The sequence below is a fragment of the Lynx canadensis genome, chromosome A2 (assembly GCF_007474595.2).
Source record: "Lynx canadensis isolate LIC74 chromosome A2, mLynCan4.pri.v2, whole genome shotgun sequence".
Classification (NCBI taxonomy): domain Eukaryota; kingdom Metazoa; phylum Chordata; class Mammalia; order Carnivora; family Felidae; genus Lynx; species Lynx canadensis.
In genome coordinates, this window is record NC_044304.2 from 13,240,751 (window position 1) to 13,260,115 (window position 19,365).

At 60.3% G+C, this 19,365-nt stretch overlaps 1 protein-coding gene across 4 annotated transcripts in view; it reads left to right on the forward strand.

Annotated features, from left to right (window-relative positions):
• The first annotated feature begins 8,170 nt into the window (after positions 1-8,170).
• The window catches only part of KCNN1 (potassium calcium-activated channel subfamily N member 1), a 29,425-nt gene continuing 18,230 nt past the window's right edge, over positions 8,171-19,365 (forward strand). For 2 of the 4 annotated variants that reach the window (XM_030304344.1, XM_030304352.1), the window contains exons 1-2: positions 8,171-8,227; positions 18,635-19,117. In XM_030304344.1, coding sequence (XP_030160204.1) covers positions 18,716-19,117 — 402 coding nt within the window. In that variant the 5' untranslated portion in view covers positions 8,171-8,227; positions 18,635-18,715. Of the gene's footprint in view, positions 8,228-14,096; positions 14,150-18,634; positions 19,118-19,365 lie in introns of those variants that run through there. The other 2 variants (XM_030304335.1, XM_030304340.1) reach the window with 1 other exon arrangement.

A 19,365-nucleotide genomic window follows, 5' to 3' on the forward strand; every position in this document is an offset into this window, starting at 1 on the left:
GGGTCACGGCCAGAGAAGATCAGGGCCCCCGACTGCGTGTTGTCGCAGCAAGCTGAGACCTGTGCCTGGCTCTTACGGCCTCCCCACCTGGCTGGCCACTTGTCCATTAAGGGACCTGGACCACCACCCCTGGAAGCTTTGCTGGGCTGCTACAAGGGGACTGCTTAGAGAGGTGGAGGCACTGGTTCCAGGTCACAAAGTACTTCAGGGACAGAACCAGAGGCGAGCTGAAGGCGATGTGTTAGCATCCTGAGGTTCTGGTTCAGAGTCAGCAGTCAGGTCACATACTGTGCTCGGGGGGTCAGGAAATGCTGGCTGCTCTGGTGTTACTCCAACAGGGGAGGCATCTGGGTCAAGTCATGGGCAGGCTTCCCAGTGGAGGATTTCTTCAGAGCGGGCCTGAGCGGGAGATGAGTCAGATCCCATTGTATAGGCAGGGCCGTAGGCAGGCGAGGGCCTGGAGGCTGGAACGGGCAGGTGGATCTGGGTAGGAATAAGTGTCCCATCAGAGGCTGCCTGTCTGGGAAGGGTTGGGTGAGATCTGTTCCTGGTTCTGGCTTCCTAGAGCTTAGTTGGCCTTGGAAAGTTGGCAGAAAGGGAGGGCAGCAGCCAGATGGGCCCCCATGGGTAGGGGTAGGGTCCAAGCATTTACCAGGTCACTGCTATGGCTCTCACCCACGTGACAGCCTCCACAAGGCTGCCCTTGCGGCTTCTGGTCTCCATACCCCCCAACTGTGTGGCATCCAGGGCCGGGCCAAAGGGGGCCACGAGGGTTTCATGGAGGGAAGGCCTCGAAGGATGCATAGGAATTCTGTGCACAGACAGGGGCAGAAAAGGCTGAAGGAACCACATGTGCAAAGGCCTGGAGGTCACAGCTTTCCTGTTCAAGGGAGGGGTGCCATTAATAATTGGGTACAGCTAAAATGCAAAATGGAAGGTTCCTGAAGCAATTGCTGGTTGGCATAAAACTAACCAACATATATTGAACAATGGCTTAGTTCGGGGATCCTGGAGCCAACTCTAAAACCACCACTAGAAGACATGTGAGGAATCCAGGAAGTATTCCCAGAAGACCCCGTGGGCTCTAGGGAAGCGAGACAGAAAGCAGGCGCCCTGCAGGGGTTGCCATGACAAGGAGGAAAATCGCACCAGGAAGCAGGGTGGGGAAGCCACCACCAAACTAGACCAGCTGGGAGAAACATCCCCTAGATGCTGGGCCCTGGCCTAGCACATGGTAATATGTCACCAAAGCCTGGGGACAGCCCCATGAGATATTTATCCCCTTTACAGATGGGAAAACGAAGCCACCTGCCTGTCACATAGCCAGAAGGCACCCAGGGCTGTGAGGGAGCCAGCAGGGACAGCAGTGGGGTCCAGAATCAGGGTTGAAGGACAAATAATGGGTGGAGGGGCCCAGATGTCTCCTCACAAATAGAGGGTTCTGCCTTTTACCTCTGCGGTCTTAGGCCAGGGCCTTAATGGGGCTAAGCTTCAATTTCCTCCTATATAAAACGGGACTAAAACAGTATCTAACCCCAGGCTATCTCGAGAATCAACGAGATGGTGCCTGGGAAGGGCATATCCTGAAGAAAGGCTTGGCAAAGGAGCCTCCTGCGTGGGCACGTTGAGGTCTTTGTGGTCTGGAAAGGGGGGGGGGGGGGGGGGGGGTGGTGGTTAGCGACCAATGGTGAATAACCAGAAGGTAGATACCAGCTAGGCGTTCAGGGCCTCAGACGCCGGGCTGAAGAATAGGGCTTCACCGCAGGAAGGTAGGGAGCCACGGCGGGTCTGTGAGCAAGGTAGGAAAGGTATCAGAGCAGCGTGTGGCAAGCTCTCCCGGGGACCTGCAGAGGGATGGCCGGTGGACCAGAGAGGAAATAACACTCCGGAGCTGAGAGGACCGCTTCGATCCTCTGACAAAGGGAATATGGTAATAGCCTTTGTTCCCTAGCACGGAAAAGCCCCTTCTTTCTCCGGCCCCGCCCCCGCGGAATCCCAGGCCCGCGCTTGCGCGCGGGCAGCAGGGAATCCCCGACTCGGCTGCAGTGCGCGGGAGGGGGCGTGAGACGGGAGTTCCGTGCTCTCCCAGCCCTCCCCGCGCGCGTTGCCGGGACAACCGGGCGGGGCTGTGGGGACGCCGGGCGCTCACTGCGCCTGCGCGGGGGTGCTCGCTTCACGCGCTAGGGCTTTCCCGTCGAGCGCCGGTCTGGGAGGGAAAGCCTCGCCCTGCGCGCATGCGTCGATCCCCGACCGACCCCCGCCCTGTGGGCAAGGGAATCCTCACACGCCGCAGTGCGCACTGGGGGAGGGGTGGGGAAACCGGCTCAAACCAGAGTGGGGTTTGCTGAGGAGGTGGCGGGGGAGGGAGAGAGAGTAGGGTCTTCCGGAGGTTCCCGCTCCGGCCCTCGCCGTCGCCTTGGCAACCGGGCGCGCGGGCCGCAGGGAGGGGTGCGGCGGCCTCAGGGAAGCCGGGCGGCTCTGCGCCTGCGTGGAGCGCGGCGCCGGTGGCCGGGGTTCCCCCTTGCGCGCCCCGGGGATCGACGGGGGAGGGTTCGCAGAAGAGAGGAGAGGGTGGGTGCCCGGGGAGGAGGTTAGCGCGGAGAGAGGGGCCGTGGTGGTGGAGGGACGAGGAGGAAGGGTGGGTGCCAGAGAAGGTGGGGGAAACGCGAAGGGCTGGGGAAGATGGGGAGAGGGGTGCAAGAGGAGTAGGAGGAGTTGGAGGATGGGGTAATGAGGGAGGGCGTGGAAGGAGGGGGACAACAAAGGAAGAGAGAGGAGGGGAGGGGGAAACTTGAGGAGCAGTTAAGGGACGTGGACAGCGTGTGGGGGACAAAGAAAAGCCTAGGAAGGGAACATGTGCGGCGCCGGCGACAGCGTGATGGACTGGGAGAGGACGGACACTTCCAGGGCCCCTTCTCCTCCTCCTCCGCACAAACCCCAGGTTTGCTTGGCCAGAAGATCTGGGCTTAGAGTTTCCAGGTGTAGAAAAAGAAAACTACGTCGCCCAGTAAAACTTGACTTGCAGATAAACAACGAATACTTTTTATTTTTACAAGTATGTCCCATTCCGTGTCCTGTATTTTATGTGGCAGCCCTAATTGTGCATGGTCGGGCACACCCCCCCCCCCCTTACTGTCTTCCCCCACATTCCGGCCTGTCTTTTGAGACTTTCTGAAACCTCTCGGATGATGCCTTTGTCTCTTGCCTGGCTGGTTCCCCTGGTCCTGCATGCCAGGTCCCCCCACTTCCCATGCCAGTTCCCACCCTTCTGGCCTTGAACACCAGCCTGAGGTGTAGCCTGGGCCGGCAGTGAAACGTGCAAAGACAGGGCACTCACCCATCCCGAGGCTTTCTCCCTCAGCACCCACAAGCCCCCCCCCCCCCCCCCCACGTCCATGGCTGTGGGCCTGGCCCTGCTGACACCACATGTCCCTGCTCATCCCCAGCCCATCACCTTTTCCCAGAACCCACAAGGCTCTGTATTCTCAGGGGCCCCAGGAATCCCCCCCCCTCCGAATTCAACCCTCAATCTCTGGGCATATAAATATATGGATAGTAGTTGCTCAAAGCTTTCAAGGTAAATTTATGGAGGAAAGTATGGGGGGGGTTGTTTGATTTCTCAACACTGGCAGCTGCGTTTCCTGTCCCATGGGGGGCACATACCCTCTCTGAGCTTTTATATCCTCCAACAAAGAGATTTTCCCTTTATCCTCCCCTTGGTTTCAAAAAGTGTAAGCTAATGAAACATGGAAAAGCTAATAACAAAGGAAAGGTCACTCCCCTCCCCTCAGTCACTGCTGAGGTCACTGCTGCGGAAAGGTCACTGCTCCCAGTGCCCCCTCCTCCCCTCAGTCTTTGCTCTTTATACTTACTTGCCATCTGAGCAGACACGCCTCCGAGCTGGCTTCTCAACAGGCCTGGAACTCCGTCCCTGTGGACCATAACCATCCTGTTATTCTGGAAACGGGCTAAGCCATCCCTGGTGGGGAACATTTGGGGGCCTGTGGTTTTTAGTGTCCCTGTGCAAGGTGACACCCCTAAGGGAGCAGATGATGGATCTTTTGTGCCACGTCCCAGGGGTGCTTTCCAGAGTGGCTAGCTGGGGCAGTGGTGCTATCTCTGTCTCTGGAGCTGGGTAGCTCCTGGGGAGGTGCTGGGTCAGAGTTGGCCCACCCGTCATCAGCCAAGCCCAAGTTGCCGAGAACCCCCCATTCCCTGGGGGAGGCAGAAGGTGAACAAGTAACACAGCACACCAGGAATGGAAGACCTGAAACTAGAGGGATGTTCCCAGAGCAGGAGGTGACTTTGGACCGGGCTCTGAAAGACAATAGGGGGTGAGGGAAGGGTGATCTTGGCAGAAAGAAGGGCGGATGCAAAGCCCCTGAGGCTGGACACATTAACACAGAGGTTGAGTCTGGCCACACTGTGGTGGGTGGTCTAGGGAGACAGCCCTAGTGCTGGGACAAAAGGGAGTGGGAGCCGGAGCTCTCAGGACTTGGAAGAGGGGGAGAGTTCAAGGAGGAAGGTGCTAGTTCTGTGGACAGAGCCATGATCAGTCACATAGCTGAGTATGGAATCCTGTAGTTGTATCACGGAGAAGGGACGAGGGAGGCCATGGGTGCGAGGCAAGGAGCAGTGGGAGGGGCCTTCTGGGGGCTCCGCAGGGCAGATGTCCAGGTTCAAAGGTGGAGGACTCCCCCCTCCCCCCCGTGAAGCCACCCTGTCACTGCTGACTCTTGACCCTCCCTGTGTCCGACCAAGGTGCAGACCTCAGCCTTCCCCCCCGCCGGTGGAGAGTCATCCCCGCAGAGGTACTGAGTGGGACCCCTCATCGGTGGAGTCCCTGCGGTTCCCCCCCAGCCCTCCCTGAATCTGCCTCCACAATGAATACCCTAGAGGTCCCCCGCCCCTTTGTTCTCTTTCCCTACACACACGGTCACGGTCACGCTGGCGGCTCCTTCTGAGAGCATCTCACACACAATGGGGGGGGGGGTGGTGCGCTCCCAATCGCCCCCCACTCCATCCCCCCCCCCGCGGCCCCGCCCGCGCCGCGGAATCCCGGCCTCCGGGACCCCACCCGGGGAGTGCATTACCTTTCCAAGGGAGGCGCCCGGCGGCGTGGGGGGGCGGGGGGGAGGAGAGTTGGAGAGGGAGGGCTATTTTTAGAATGAATGGAAGAAAAGAGGGGGGAAAAAAACAACCAAAAAGAAAAAGGATGGAGGCTCATGGAAGCTTCCTGGCTCCCAAGAGGAAACCCCCCTCATCCCAGGCCACGGCGGAAGGTGGGTGGGGGTTCGGAGACTGGGTGGGTGGGGCTGCGGGGGGCAGGGGGCCGAGAGGGAGAACACGGTGGTCTGGGAGGGCACCACTCCTCCTGGGGTGGGGGGTGGGGGGTGGGGCGGAATTGGATAACAGCAAAATACAGCCGGCAGCCCCAAAGACCTCGGAGAGCTGCAGGGACCCCAGAAGTGAATGCTGTCCAGTCGCAAGAAAGAAATAGGCTGAGAGAGGGGCCTGAACAGGGCCAAGGTCACAGGAGGGGCTGAGCCCTGCGCAGCGCCCCCTCTGCCATCCCCTAGTGACCCTAACCCCGGGAGCCGCATTCTTCTAATTTGGCAGAGTGACCTTCACAAACAATCTCGCGGCCCAGGGCCCGGCTGTTCACGTTCAGCGGGGTCCCTGAATCGTGCGGTGAGAAGAGGGACGTCACAGCCCAACAATGACATTAGAGAAGTTTTCTGTGGTTTGTTGCATGGCCACCCGAGGTACCCCTCCCTCACTGGGACCTTCCAGCCCCAGCAACGTCACCAGCTGCCTGAAGCCTCCGGGTCCCCCCCTGGACCTCCCAGGCCCCAGAGCCCGCTCAAGGTGGGGGGCTGAATTGCCTCCCTTTCTCTCCGCGGCTCCATTCCTAACCCGGACGCCAGGAAGCGACCCCCCAGAGACAGGCGGGCAGCCGCATTTCTATGCTGCTGGGGCGCTGGGCCCTGGCCAGGGGCGCCCCAACTCTGGGTCTCAGTTTCCCCATCTGTAAAATGAACGTGATGGGCCAGCGGCGGCGGAGGGTCCTCCCAGCTCTTTGAGCGTTCTTAGAGATTGGCTGTTCCACTCCTGCGGGGAGGGGGATTCCCTCCCCACCCTTTCTGGAAAAGCAGAGCGGGAGAGGGGGGGTCGCACGGTGGCCGCCGCAGTCTGCCTCTCTCGCTCCACCGGGTAGGCGCCCCTCCCGGGGAGGCGGGGCGGGGCCCAGGTCGGCGGGGAGGGGGTCAGCTCTGCGGCGGCGCGCGCACACCCTCCCGGCTCACACGCCCTTGCCCGGCCGTGCACTTGTCTTCGCGCTCGGGCCAGGCGCTGGGGCTCCGGCGGCGGCGGCCGTCTCTGGCCGGTGAGTAGGCACTAGTGGGGCATTGGGGTGGGGGCGCTGACAGGGCGGAGGGCCCAGCGGCGCTCCCCTTCTCCTTGGTGGGCGTTTCGGTCAGGGTTTGCCCCGACTCCCGGAATTCAAAGGGGGGAGGTGCGGGAGGGAGGGGAACCCCTTCCATCTCCGCCCCCCCTCCCCAACTCCAAGCCTCGAGTCACTCCAGACGCCCCCCGCCCCAGCATCCCCCTGGGAGGAGGGGGGCTTCCGCTCCCGGAATTTGGAATGCGGAGACGTCCTCCCACAGAGGAGAAGGTGGAGACCAGGGGACCCTCAGGCGCTAGCTGGGGGTGGGGGGTGTGGGGGGGGGGCGGTGGTGGCTCCATTGCTCCCTTCCCCTGCCTTCCCCCTCAGTCCTTCCACCTCTCACGGAGTGTGGTGGGGATTCCCCCGGCTGGCCCACTGCAGAGTGGAAGGGAACCCCCCACTCCCCCCCACCTGCCAGCCTACTGTGCGTGGGAGCTCCTCCTCTGCTCTCTTCCCTAAGCTCCACCTCCCCCCGCCCCCACCCCACTGACTGGGAAAGGGGCCGAGGCCCAGAGAGGCTTAGCACTTACCCAAGGTCACCCAGCTGGGCAGAGGCAGAGCTGTGTTTGTGGCGGACTCAGATTCAGGAACCCCAGAACTCAGCTGGTGGTGTGGGCTCCAGGGTCCCCTCTGCTTCCTGCGTTTGACTGTCAGGGTGGGGCTTGAGGGCCCTGTCTGGAACTGGGTAGGGGGAGTACCACACTCTCTCCAAGTCTCTCCACACTGCTGGAGGCCCAGACAGGACTGAGTGGATGAGCCCCCTAACTGGCTCCCTCCTCCGGGTTCCCGGGTCTCATGTCCCTCCTAGTCCTTCTTCCCCCAGCCTCCTCAAGCTGCCTTAGACCTCAAAGGAAGTCTGGATGGTGAAGGGGAGAAGGGGAGGGAGGGCAAGGGGTCCTTCCAGAGCTGGTAGAGTGATCACTCTGACGCACCGACCCACTGGGTGACCTTGGACAATCTCCCTGTTCTCCCAGAGTCAGATCCAAAGCCCCCCCTGACTAGAACAGGCAGCCCCTGACTCGTCCAGGTGGCCACTGGCCCCACTCCAGATCCCCAGTGAGAGGAAGGGCAGCTGGGACGTCCATCTCAGCCCGTGTTTCCCCTTCAGTTCCATCCCGGGGTCGTGCTCCCTCACCCCTCTCCGCCATGGGGCTGCCCTGGGTCCCCTTTCGCCCCCTCCTCCGGAGTGGGGCCTGGGTCCCATGGGTACCATGGGGCTTTCGCAACAGCCCAGTACAGAGTGAATTCCTTGAGGGAGTTACCCCAGGGCAGCTGCAGACAGGGTGAGGGTCAGGGGGTGGCCAAGAATACAGCTGGCTGAGTCAGGGATCCCTACCTCCTTCACCCTTACAGCAGCCTGTCCCAGCCTCATCCACCTAGATCTCCCTGTGGTGAAGGAATTGGGGGGGACCTAGGAGCAGGACAGGGAACAGCATGGGGAAAGGCAGGTAGAGCCCTTAGTGTGCAGTGTCCAGTGGATGGAAGCGGGGCTTCCAGGGAGAGGGCCTGGTATGGGGTACTGATCTTAAACTTCCTTCATGCTCACAGGGTAATTCGGCTAGTCAGAAGACAGGTCTACTCTAAAAACCATTGCAGTGTGGGAGGTACCTACACGCCACCCTCCTGGGGCCCTGCCTCTACCCCTTACCGGTGTCTGGTCCTTACAGGTCAAGGGGAGAAGAAAGGCAGCTCAGCCCCCTGCCAGCCAGGTGGTAATCCAGCAGGACTGAAGGGGACAGGCCCTTTGGTGGTGGCTCATCCGGGAGACCCCTGCACACCAGGGTGAGTGAATCCAGGTCTGGGTCATATTTGGGAGTAAGGGTGGCCCGGGAGCTACGTGGACAATCTGGCGACGTAAGAAAAAAGCGCCAACCTCTGACATCAGACTAACAGTACAATAACCACCACCACAACAGCTGTGCTTTCTAGAGCCCCCAGAGAGTCACTGCCCGTTTTCTCCAGTCGCTGGTGGTGGGGAACCCGCTCTGTGTCACACAGCCAGAAGGGAGGAGATGAGCCAGGTTGGAAGGCCTCCCACCCCCGGTCCGCCACCCAGATTCTGTGGTCTCGCTCCCGGAGACAGCTTTTAGGGAGTAGCTCCTTTACTCCTTCTGTCCCCTGCAAACATTGGCTGACATTTCAGGGTCAGCAATGACCTGCCAATGGGGGCGGGGTATGGAGAAAATGGAGGCAACGGTTCTAAATACGTATGGTCGGTTTAATCAGTCAGCAAACACCGAACAGGTACTGTGTGCCCTGGGCTGGGTGCTGGGGACACGGCAGGGGCTGAGGCAGGCCCAGATCAGCCCTTGAGACATACTGGGAGGAAAATAGAACACAGTGATCCTTTTTTTTTTTTTTAAGTGTATTCATTTATTTTGAGAGAGAGAGAGAGAGAGAGAGAGAGAAAAAATGAATGAGCGGGGGAAGGGCAGAGAAAGAGGGAGAGAATCTCAAGCAGGCTCCTTGCTGTCAGCTCAGAGCCCAGTGCGGGGCTTGATCTCACAAACTGTGTGTGGAATCATGGCCTGAGCCAAAATCGAGCTGAATGCTCAACCGACTGAGCCATCCAGGGGCCCCTCGCAATGATGTATGAGAGAACGACCCGGGGAGAGGGAGGCTCCTGGAGGGGGGACAGAGGGCGGGAGGAGGAGCCAGCCAGGTGGCAGTTGGGAGAACGGCATACTTGGCAGCAGGGACAGCAAGTGCAAGGGTCCTGAGGCAGAAATGAGGTTGGCACGTTTGAGGAACAGTGAGGAGGCTGCTGTGACTGGAACAGAATGAGCGAGGGGGAGAGAGGAGGAAGAGGAAGACCGAGGGATCTGCAGGCAGGGGCTGAGGTCAAGAAATAGACTGCAGAGCCGTGGGGAACCATGGAGGGTGTGTGAGCAGAGAGGGACAGGGTCTGGTTTATGATTTTCAAAAGCCTCTGTGACTACTGTCGAGAGCAGGGACTGGTGGGGCAAGAGTGGAAGTGGCAGAAGGCCGCAGGGGAGCCCAGGAGGCAACTGGGTAGAGTGAGCTCCGCCAGGACTGGATAGAGGCAGAGACGAAGAGAAGTGGGCAGATTCTGGGACTAAGCTGGGCGTGGAGGATGGACTGTGTGTGGCCAGTTTTCTGCCCAATGCTGAGGAACCACAGGGAGGAGGGAGAGATTTGTTGTGCTCTGGGAAATCTGGGAAGGCATCCTGGAAGAGGTGTTCTTCTTGCTCTTTGAGCTGGGTCTGGTCGGGCAAGTCGGTCTTTGCTGGTGTCCAACTGGAGTTGTGCTGAGGGTCAAGTTGTACAGATGCCACGAGGGCCACGGGGAGCCACCGAGCGTTCAGAATTAGAAGCAACATAATGAGATTTTAGCAAGGAAATATCCCTCGGGGGCGCCTGGCAGAGGCTGGACGGGAGCCAGAGAAGTCAGGAAGGCACTGGAAATGGTTCAGATCCCGATCAGGCTAGTAGCAACTGGAAGCATCCAGTGAGCGCTTGCTGTGTGCCTAGCACATCTGAGGGGGATTGGATCCCCAGCCCCTCTCACTGCCCTCGGAGGGCCCCACTGCCCCGCTGAAGAAACTGAGGCTCAAAGAGGGATGTGCCTTGCCTGCGACCGCTGTATGACTTTCCAGGGGCTGTAAGTGATAAATGACTACGACCTGAGAACAACAGAAATGTCGCGCCTCACAGTTCTGGAGGCCAGAGCCTGAGATCCAGGCATCGGCGGGGCCACAGGGTCCAGGGGAGGATCCTTCTTTTTGTCTCTTCCCCTTCCTGGGGGGGCTTCATGTGTCCCTTGGCTTATGGCCACATCACTCCAGTCCCTGTATCTGTCTTCACGTGGCCGTCTGAGAAGGACGCTGGTCATTGGGTTAAGGCCCGCCCTCGTCTAGTATGACCTCACATTAATTTCACTGTGTCTGCAAAGACCCTGTTTCCAAATAAGGTCACATTCTGAGGTCCTGGGTGGGCTGGAATTTGGGGGGGAATACTCTCCAAACTAGTATGGCCACAAGCAGAATACCCTACTGCAGTCATGCCTTTGCCCCCAGGGCCTATGGTGAAGCAGTGGCTGCAGGGATGGGGACCGAGTGAATTTAGGGACAAGGATGGGCAGACCTGGGGTCCCATTAGATGTGGGGGTGGCCGGAAAGGAAGAGTTAGGCTGGAGCCTTCCAGCCTGAGTGTGAGAAGGGAGGGGACGCTGGTGCCTGGAATAGGGAGGCTGCCGCCAGATGAATGGAGGAGACAGCCCCCGGGGTGGGAGGGGGTGGGGGGAGGCGGCGGGGATCCCCTGGTGGGTGTGACAGGGGCTCCCAGGCCAGAGGCTGCTTTGTGGGGAGTCTGTGCTTCCGATAATGCTGGTTCCCTGCCTGCCTGTCACCCCCAGGCTCCCAGCTCCTCCTCCAGAGCAAGGATTAGGTGGGCTGCCCATGGGGAGGACCAGGGGCTGCCAGGCTTAGCTCCTCTGTACCCCTCCCTGGCCTCATTTCCCCCGGGGACCATCTGCAAGGGTCAACTGTATTTACTTACTGTCTCAAGATCTGATCTTGCCTGCTGAAAACACGAGTTCAGGGGACCTTTTTTTGTGTCTTCACCATGGTATCTCCACTTCGGGTCCATGCCTTGTATATGGGAGGCGCTCAAGAAACACTGATAGAATGAATGAAGCTTCTCTAAGTCCCCGAATCCCAGAGAGCCCAGGAATAAGCCCTCCGAGACACACACTCCAGCTCCCTTGGGCCTTCCTGTCCCCCTTCCTGCCCCTACAATTCACAGGACCCTAAGGGGCTTAACCCCCCATGACTCCCAGTCTGCCGAGGCCTCGCACACCCAACCCTGCATTTGGAACCCCTGCCAGCCTCTGGCTTGCCCCATCCTTTTGCCCCTTCCCTCCAGCCACACAGGTCTCCCTTCCCTTCCTCAAACATTGCCCACCTCAACGTCTTGATCCTTGCAGCGTTCTGTACCTGATGCACCCTTCTAGCTCTTCGAGGGCCTGCTCCTTGACCCCTTTTGAATGTCCCCCCTTCCAGGAGGCCTCCCATGACCACCTCAAAGTCTCCCCATCCCCATTCCTATTTTTCTCAACTTCATTGGATCTTTTCCTAATACTTTTGTGTATCTAGAATTCTTACTGGTCCCTTTATTTGGAGAGGGTTGTGCCTAGCGTTCTAGAAATGCAGCGCCACGAAGGACGGGTTTGTATCTCTGCTTCTGCATTCCCAGCAACAGACTCAGAAAAGGGGCTTGGTGGCTAGGTGAATGAATGAATGAATGAATGAATGAATATGTGAGTGAATGAATGAATGAATGAGCGAATGAGTGAATACATTCCCCACTCTGCCATCTCCACACTTATGGGGGACTCAGGGTCTAGCCTCCTTCTGGGCAGCTATCTGTTCGACCCAGGATGGGTCTGAGATTTCTGTGGATGCACACCTGCGGGCTTGAGTCCTTCCCTACTCGGGCAGCCTGTGGGTCCCTCAGCCCCTGGGAGACCTCTCCCAGGTCTCTGGTCCCGGACCTAGACTTGTGGCCCAGCCCTCAGGCTCCTGGAAGAGAGGCTTCCTGTTCACCCACCACCCCAACCCCTGCCTGTTTGATCGGCCATTTCCTGGGAGTGTGAGTCCTGGGGCATCCCAACTGACAGGTTCGTTTGGAGGCTCCTCACGTCTCTTCCAGCCAGCCATGGGCTGATAAGAGGCTCCATCTGGAATGGAATCTCAGGTGATGCCCACCCACAGCTCCACCTCCATCCACCCCTGACCCCTAGCCACCTCTGCCAGCCTCGTCTCTGAGGGGTGAGGTTCAAGCAGGCAGCAGGGCAGACACGGGTGGATGGTGATCGTTCACCAGTCCCCCCCATTCTAAGTTCAGCCCCTTCAAGGGGGTCTCTGACGCGTCAGGGCAGATGAGCCCAAAGGGGAAAGAGGGATCTTTCCAGAGAAAGAAGGTGGGTATAGAGCCTGCAGGGCCTGTTCAGGGTGGGAGGCCTGGCAGAGCCTCCAGGGTCTGTGGCTCGTGCTTTTGTGAGTATCTGGATGTTGACATATTGGACTTGAATTCAAAAAGCATCAGATGCCGCAAGGACTCCACAGAAGTCTGCACAGGCTGGAGTCAGCCGGTGGGCACAGTGTGAATGCTTCTTACGGGGCAGGGACCCGCACAGGGGCAGGCTCTGTTGTCAGGGGCTGGGGCACTGAATGCCATACAGGGATGTGTGCCCGGTCCTGAGGGAGATGTGGGTGGCTTCATCACGACTGTGCTTTAGAAAGAGCCCCCAGCAGGCCATGCAGGCCTGGGGTGGGGGCCTGGTGAGTGGATGGGGGGATGGAGAGGGGATGGCTGCTCTTTGAGCATGGCTGAGAATGCATCCATTTAGGGTCCCCTCTCCTGGCATCCCTGTGGACATAGGAGGGCATGAGTGGTCCCCAGGCCTCCTCTGCCACCACAGCCAGGCCTTCTCCAGGGTGTCCCCAAGAGGCTGGGATGAGAAACCGAAGTCCTGTCTGCAGACCCCAGGCCATCACCTGGCTCTGCTCAGCCTCATCACTGGCCCATGAGGCCACCCCCTGCCCAGGCAGCCGTCCACTCATTCATTCGTGCGGCCCAGCTATTTTCTGGACACCACAGAGGAAACAGATCAGCTGCCCGCAGGCAGTGATGAGCAATCAGATGTCCTGACCCTGTCCCAAGCTCAGAGCTAGGAAGAAAACACTGGGAGAGAGATGGTGTGTGTGTGTGTGTGTGTGTGTGTGTGTGTGTGTGTGTGTCAAAGCTGGACTCAGTCACCCCCAGCCAGGCTGGGACAGGGTGAGGCCTAGGTAGTTAGGAGGCCTGGGGGAGGAGGAGGAAAGGGCTCCCCACCTCCCTGTCCCCAAGGCTGAATGAATGAGTCGCCCAAGCACTCCCTCTGCCACAAAGGAGCTTGGTTTTGGACAGCCCCAAAGCAGGCTTCTGCTGGTCTGTCTTCCTGGCATTGGTGATAAGGGTTAGAAATGGGGGTGGGGGCTCAGTCCCGAAGATGGTGGCCTTGAACCTATGGCCCTAGCAGGCACCCCCTCAGCTCCTGGGAGCCCCCACGTCGGGGTCCTAGGCACCCTCCACGTGGCAACATCCTGCAAGCAGGACATCTGAGGAGGTAGTTTCAGGACGGAGGTGTCCAGTCGCTTTGCAAAGTTATCCCCTCAGCAAATGCGTGTATTTGAGGGGTTGAAGGAGGGTTGGAGTTTGAAGACCCGATTTTAGAAAGGGGGCGGCTAGGAGTTCTCGAGACCTGTCGGGGACCGGAGTTGTCGCTTCGGTAAGTAAGGTCCCCTCCATTGCGCCCAGCCAGAGAGCGAGTTTGAGGACCAGCTGAGCGCTGGGGGCCGAAGGGGGCTCCCGGGAATGTGGGATCTTTAAATGTAGGCGGAGCTTGCGGGGTCGCCGGGGGCGGTGCCAACCCGGCCTCGACCAATCGGCGGCGCCGTCCGCGTCGCACCGCCCCCTCCTCTCCCGGCCCGGGCGGGCGCTCGCCCCCGGCCGGGCCCGTGGACAGGGCGGCGGGGGATGCACCCGCCGCCGCCCCCGGCCCGGCCGCCTCCGGGCCCCACGCCCGCCGGCTGCTGCCCGCCCCGTCCGCGGCCCCGGGCCCGGCCCCCACGCGAGGGTCTGCGGCCGCGCGGGACCCTCTCCCCTCCAGCTTCTTCTGCCCACGGGAGCCGAGCCCTGCAGGTACCGGGTGGGACGGACCGGAGCGCCCAAAGAGGGAGGCACGTCCTAGAGGGGGGACGCGGTTTGGGACAGGGGCCAGGACGGAGGGTCTCCGAAGGATCCGGAACCCAGGGGACACGGAGAGGAAGGGAATGTGTGTCTGTGCACTGCCTGAGCGAGTGGAGATTCGCGGACCCCCAATCCCGGAGGGGGAAGGTACTGGGTTCACTTTGGCCGGGGTAGAGCAGTGAGTCTCTAAACTCCATAGATACGGTGGGGGGAGCTCTTGGGGTGAAGGCAGTGACCTGGGACTTATTGGGAACGGGAGGGAGGAGACCCTCACCACTGACTCCCAGATACTGCCGTTAGGGTCGCCCTAATGCAGGGGCCAAGGAGCTAGGTCTCTCAGCTGTCCCCGGACAGAGGTTCGGGTACCCTACACAGGGCACTGCCTTGGCTGTCCTGGAGGGCAGGCTGCAGATGTGAGTGCTGGAGGCTGGGAGCCAAATGGGAGACGCTGATGGAGAGGGGTCAGCGTGGAGGGCGCTGGTGGAGGCAGCCCCGCGGAGGGCAGAGCAGGCTAATTGCACCCTGCTGAGCGCTGGCAGGTTCCTGACTGGTGGTGATGGGGGTGGGGGTGTGGGGGGGCGCCCAAGGGAATTGGGCAGTCAGCGCCTGCCTTACTGTACCCACTCCTGGGCTGCCCAGGGGTGGGAGGGCAAGTGGATCCCATCCACCCTGCAGAGCTAGGATGCAAACAGTGCTGGTGGGTGGGTTGTCTTAGGATCCTTCCGCACCCTCCACTGGGACACACACCCCACACAGCTCACCCACACGTCCTGGAAGGTTCTGCCATGTGCTGCCCTGGCCACGGTTCCAGGGAGCGGTGGGATGTGGATTTCACCGCAAGGGGGGGCTCTGCTTTGGAGATAGGCCCCTTCTGGTCCAGCTCCGAAGGATGGGCAGCAGCACCTCCTCAGATGTACCCACGGCCACATGCTAAGCATTTTCCATGTGAGATCTCACTTCCATTTTGGCCACCAACCTGCTGGGGGGGGGCGGGGGGCGGGCACCGAGACATCCTTTTACTGAAGAGGCAGGCAGCTGAGGAGGGGGCAGTGACTTCATCCTGGCTGGGACACCCAAGGGTCCCTCCCAGGCAGCCACTGCAGCAACTTGTCATTTGTAAAAGGGCTCACTCGAGGACCTTGGGGGGGGTCTGGCCAGTTTCTTTGTCTTTCTGTTGAGTAGAAAAGCTTGGAGAAGCCAGCCGCCCTGCTTCCTGTCACCTGCCTGCCTTCTCCCACTCCTCGAGTCCTCCTGGGCGCCCCCTGCCGTGGGTGGCCCGCTGGGTTCCCACAGTGTCTCTTGGGGTGGTGTGGGGGGGGGGGGGTTCGGCTCATCCTCCCATGCCAGCCTTCAGTGAACAGAGGGCTCATGCCCCAGACACATTAGGTAATTTTGGCAATTCTAGGGACCTTCCGAACCAGATGCAGCCCACGAGGTGTTTCTAACTTTTTAGAACTCATTGGCGAACCCAGGGCCTTCACCCAGAAAAATACACCCTTTCACAGACATCCAAACCTTGGCCAGAGTTTTAGAGAGGCTCCTGGTTCTTTGGGAATCTCTGAGGGTTCCAGGGACCCCAGCTTTGGGCCTAGTTGCAGTGGGGGAGGGGGAGGTATACCTGGGAAGGGGTGGGGTCTCTCGTCTCCCAGGGCCCCCCCCCCGCCCCAGTCCCACCCGAACTGCAGAAACCAGCTGCCCCCTTCTATGGAATCTCAGGCAGGCCACTCTGTCCTGTTTCTTCTGAGGTCACAGGAAGGGTCAGACACCCACCGTGCCTGGGTCCTGAGCTCTGTGGCCCCTCAAGGGCAGGGCTTGGCTGACTCCCTTCCCAGAAGGCTCGTCAAGAGGGAACTTGGCACATCCCACCACCCTCTGCCCCCCCCCAGGTGGCACTGACTTCGTCTCTGCTCCCTTCCTGACTTTGTGACCTTGGGCAAGGTGCTAAACCTCTCTGAGTCTTGTCTCCCATCTGTAAAATGGGAGCGGGAATGCCACCTGCCTCACTTAGTGGCAACGGGGATTAAACATGATAATTCTGATAAAGAGCCCAATAAGCCCACACTAAGCGCTATGGGCACGTTAAGGTGATGGGCCACAGGAAGGCCCTCCACCTCTCTCCCTCCCAGAAGCCACCTGTACCCATCCCCCCAACCCCTCCCTGCCCAGGGCACCTTAGGACGAGGCTGCCAGGCAAGGAGGAGCATGGCCGACACACGGCTGAATTTGGCCTATGCGTCGGGCGGCTGAGTCACATCCCCAAATTGTATCTTCGTAAGTGCGTTTCGGAAGGTCGTTTGCAACACCCCCACCCCCTCCAGGCTCCGTCTGCCAGGCCACTCGCCTCTCCTGCCCGTGCCCCCGAGCCCTGGGTGAGGACCCCCTGCGCTTTCAGGAGGGATGGTAGGAGCGATGCCTGGGGTTTCCTCACCTCCTGGGAGAGAGCAGGGTCTGCGATCGCTGTGTGTCTCCTGGTGACAGGCTCCCGGCCCCACCTGCCAGCTGATGGCCCTTCGGGTGGCGAGCAGGGGCCCTCGCCCGGGAGTAGCAAGGCCCCTGAGTGTTCGTGAAGGTGGAGAGAGAGATCCGGGGCCAAGGTCAGCCTTATAAGCCGTGAAGTACGGGGCGTGCAGGAGACCAGCTCATATAAACCATGAAGTGCTAAGCCCGTGTGAGGCCAGGACTTATAAACCAACGTGTCAGGCCACAGGTGGCCACGGCCTGGTTGAGGTAATGGATGGAGGGGCGAGGGAAGGGACATGTTCTAATACTCATGAGGTCGCTCTGCCACGAAAGGAAGGCTTCTTGTGCCCCTACTGTGCGCGGGCACCAGCATCTGGGGACATGCGGTGAGTGGGACAGACACTGTGTGGGGGGTGCCCGACAAGGTGTCATCTTGGCATGTCTTTATGTGACAGTTTCCGTGTCTGTCACCCCCCCTCCCCCCTCCCCACCAGAGTGTGGTTGCAGGGCCGCAGAGGCATCCTGTCTGTACGCACAGCCCTCTCTCCCGGGCCTGGTCCACAGGGGCCCGCCGTGCATGCCAGGCTGGCCTTTTCAAAGGGGGTCAGCACTTGGCCACTGCCTGTCGCTGCCCCACTTATTCCTGCTGAGAGAATCTTACAAAGCAGCCCGGTCCAGAGTCTGCCCTAGAAGGACATGGCCCCTTCACGGCACAGCGCCTCAGTTTCCCCACCGGTAAAACTGGCCAAATCCCAGCACCCCTTCTTGGGGGTATTGGCAAGGATCAAGGAGCAAATTTGTGTGAAGGACATAGCCTGGCGTGTTGTAGACGTTCGCTAAACATCAGCTCGTAGTGGCAACAGGGGGTACACAGGAGGGAGGGAGAGATGGTGGGTTGGGGTGGGACAGGGGAGGGTCTAGCAAGTTGGGACCCAGAAGGTGAGACTCCAGGCAGCCTCATCTTGTATGGGTCACTGTCCTCAAGGTCTTCGCTCTCGAGCATGATCCCAGAGGACACTGCCCTACGCAAGGGCAGAATCCCAGGATGTCGGGGCGGCCAGACAGTCTGCTCTCTGGTAGCCTGGTGGGGAAACTGAGGCTGACCCGGGGTCACAGGGCCAGGCTGAGCACATCTCACAAGGCCCTACAGAATCAACTCGGGGATCTTAGAGGTAAATACCAGGTTGCCACGTTGGTCCCGGAGTCTCTTTGGAGATCACAGACCTCCTTCCACGCAGGCAGGAGGGGGCTGGGGGTCTCTGCAGCCACAGCCACGGTCCTCGTGTCCCCACACTGATACCCCATGCTTGCGTGTGTTCAGGCCTTCGGACAGCTCTAGGGGAGGAATTGGAGGCCCAGCAGGGTGAGCTTGACTTGCCCGAGAACCTGAAGGTCAGAAGGAGATGAGCCCAGGTTGGAACCACCTCCTGACCACACACACGGCCTCTGGTCCTCCCAGGCAAACCTGCCAGCACATTCTGTCTCCAGACATTCCCAAGTGTTTACTGAGTGTCAGCTGAGTGCTCGGCATTGTTCTAGGTACTTGGAGACAGAAAACCAGTGGGCAAAGGCTCAATAAGAGGGCGTTCCAGGCAGAGGGCCCAGCAGGTGCAAAGGCCCCAGGCTGGACCAGGCTGGTCAGGATCTGGTGATGGGGATGCTTATGTGGCTGGAAGAGAATGACTCTGGAAGAGTGAGAGGGTTGAGGTGGGTAGGAGCCAGACCACAGAGGGCCTCCTGGCCACAGTGAGGTCTTTGGTTTTTGTGCAGCAGCACTGGGGAGCCATGGGAGGGTTTTGAGCAGGAGAGGAATATAGGCTGGCTTGGGTGTTTCTTGGATGGCCAACCCACGTGTCAGTCACGTGTCTGGGTTCAGGGCTTCCTGAGCCTCAGAATGTCTTGGGGTGGTGACAGGGGTCCCTGCCCTCTGGTCGGTTGGCAAGGCCCTTCCCTGACTGTGTCCCTCATGCCCCTCAGGTCGGCACAGGAGCCCGGTCACTGAGCCATGCTGGGCCCCGGGTGGCCTACAGCGAGCCCAACCCCGGCACCCACATAGTCATGAACAGCCACAGCCACAATGGTTGTGGGGGGCGGCCGCTGGGCAGCGGGCTGGGTGCCCTGGGCAGAGACCCTTCGGAGCCCGAGGCCGGCCACCCCCCCCAGCCCCCACATGGCCCGGGCCTCCAGGTGGTGGTGGCCAAGAGCGAGCCAGCCCGGCCCTCACCCGGCAGTCCCCGGGGGCAGCCCCAGGACCAAGAAGAGGAGGAAGACGATGAAGAGGATGAGGCAGGCAGGAGGAGGGACTTGGGGAAGACCCCAAACGTGGGCCACCGCCTGGGCCACCGGCGGGCGCTCTTCGAGAAGCGGAAGCGCCTCAGTGACTACGCCCTCATCTTCGGCATGTTTGGCATTGTTGTCATGGTGACCGAGACGGAGCTGTCCTGGGGGGTCTACACCAAGGTAGGCATGGCCTTTCCCCTTGGCCCAGGGAGGGCCCTGTGGACCTACTTGGCTCCTCACTGCCCCTGGGGCGTGGGGTCAGGGACCATATCGGCCCCAGGAGGAGCAGGTGGAAGATGCTGGAGGAGTGGGGGGGGGGGTCCTGGAGGCAGGGCAGGGGGTGGGTACTGGGCCTCCCAATGTGTCTACCTTGTGGGGGTTGCAGGCAGGCTGTACGTGGGGGAGTTAGGCTCCAGCCCATTCCTTCT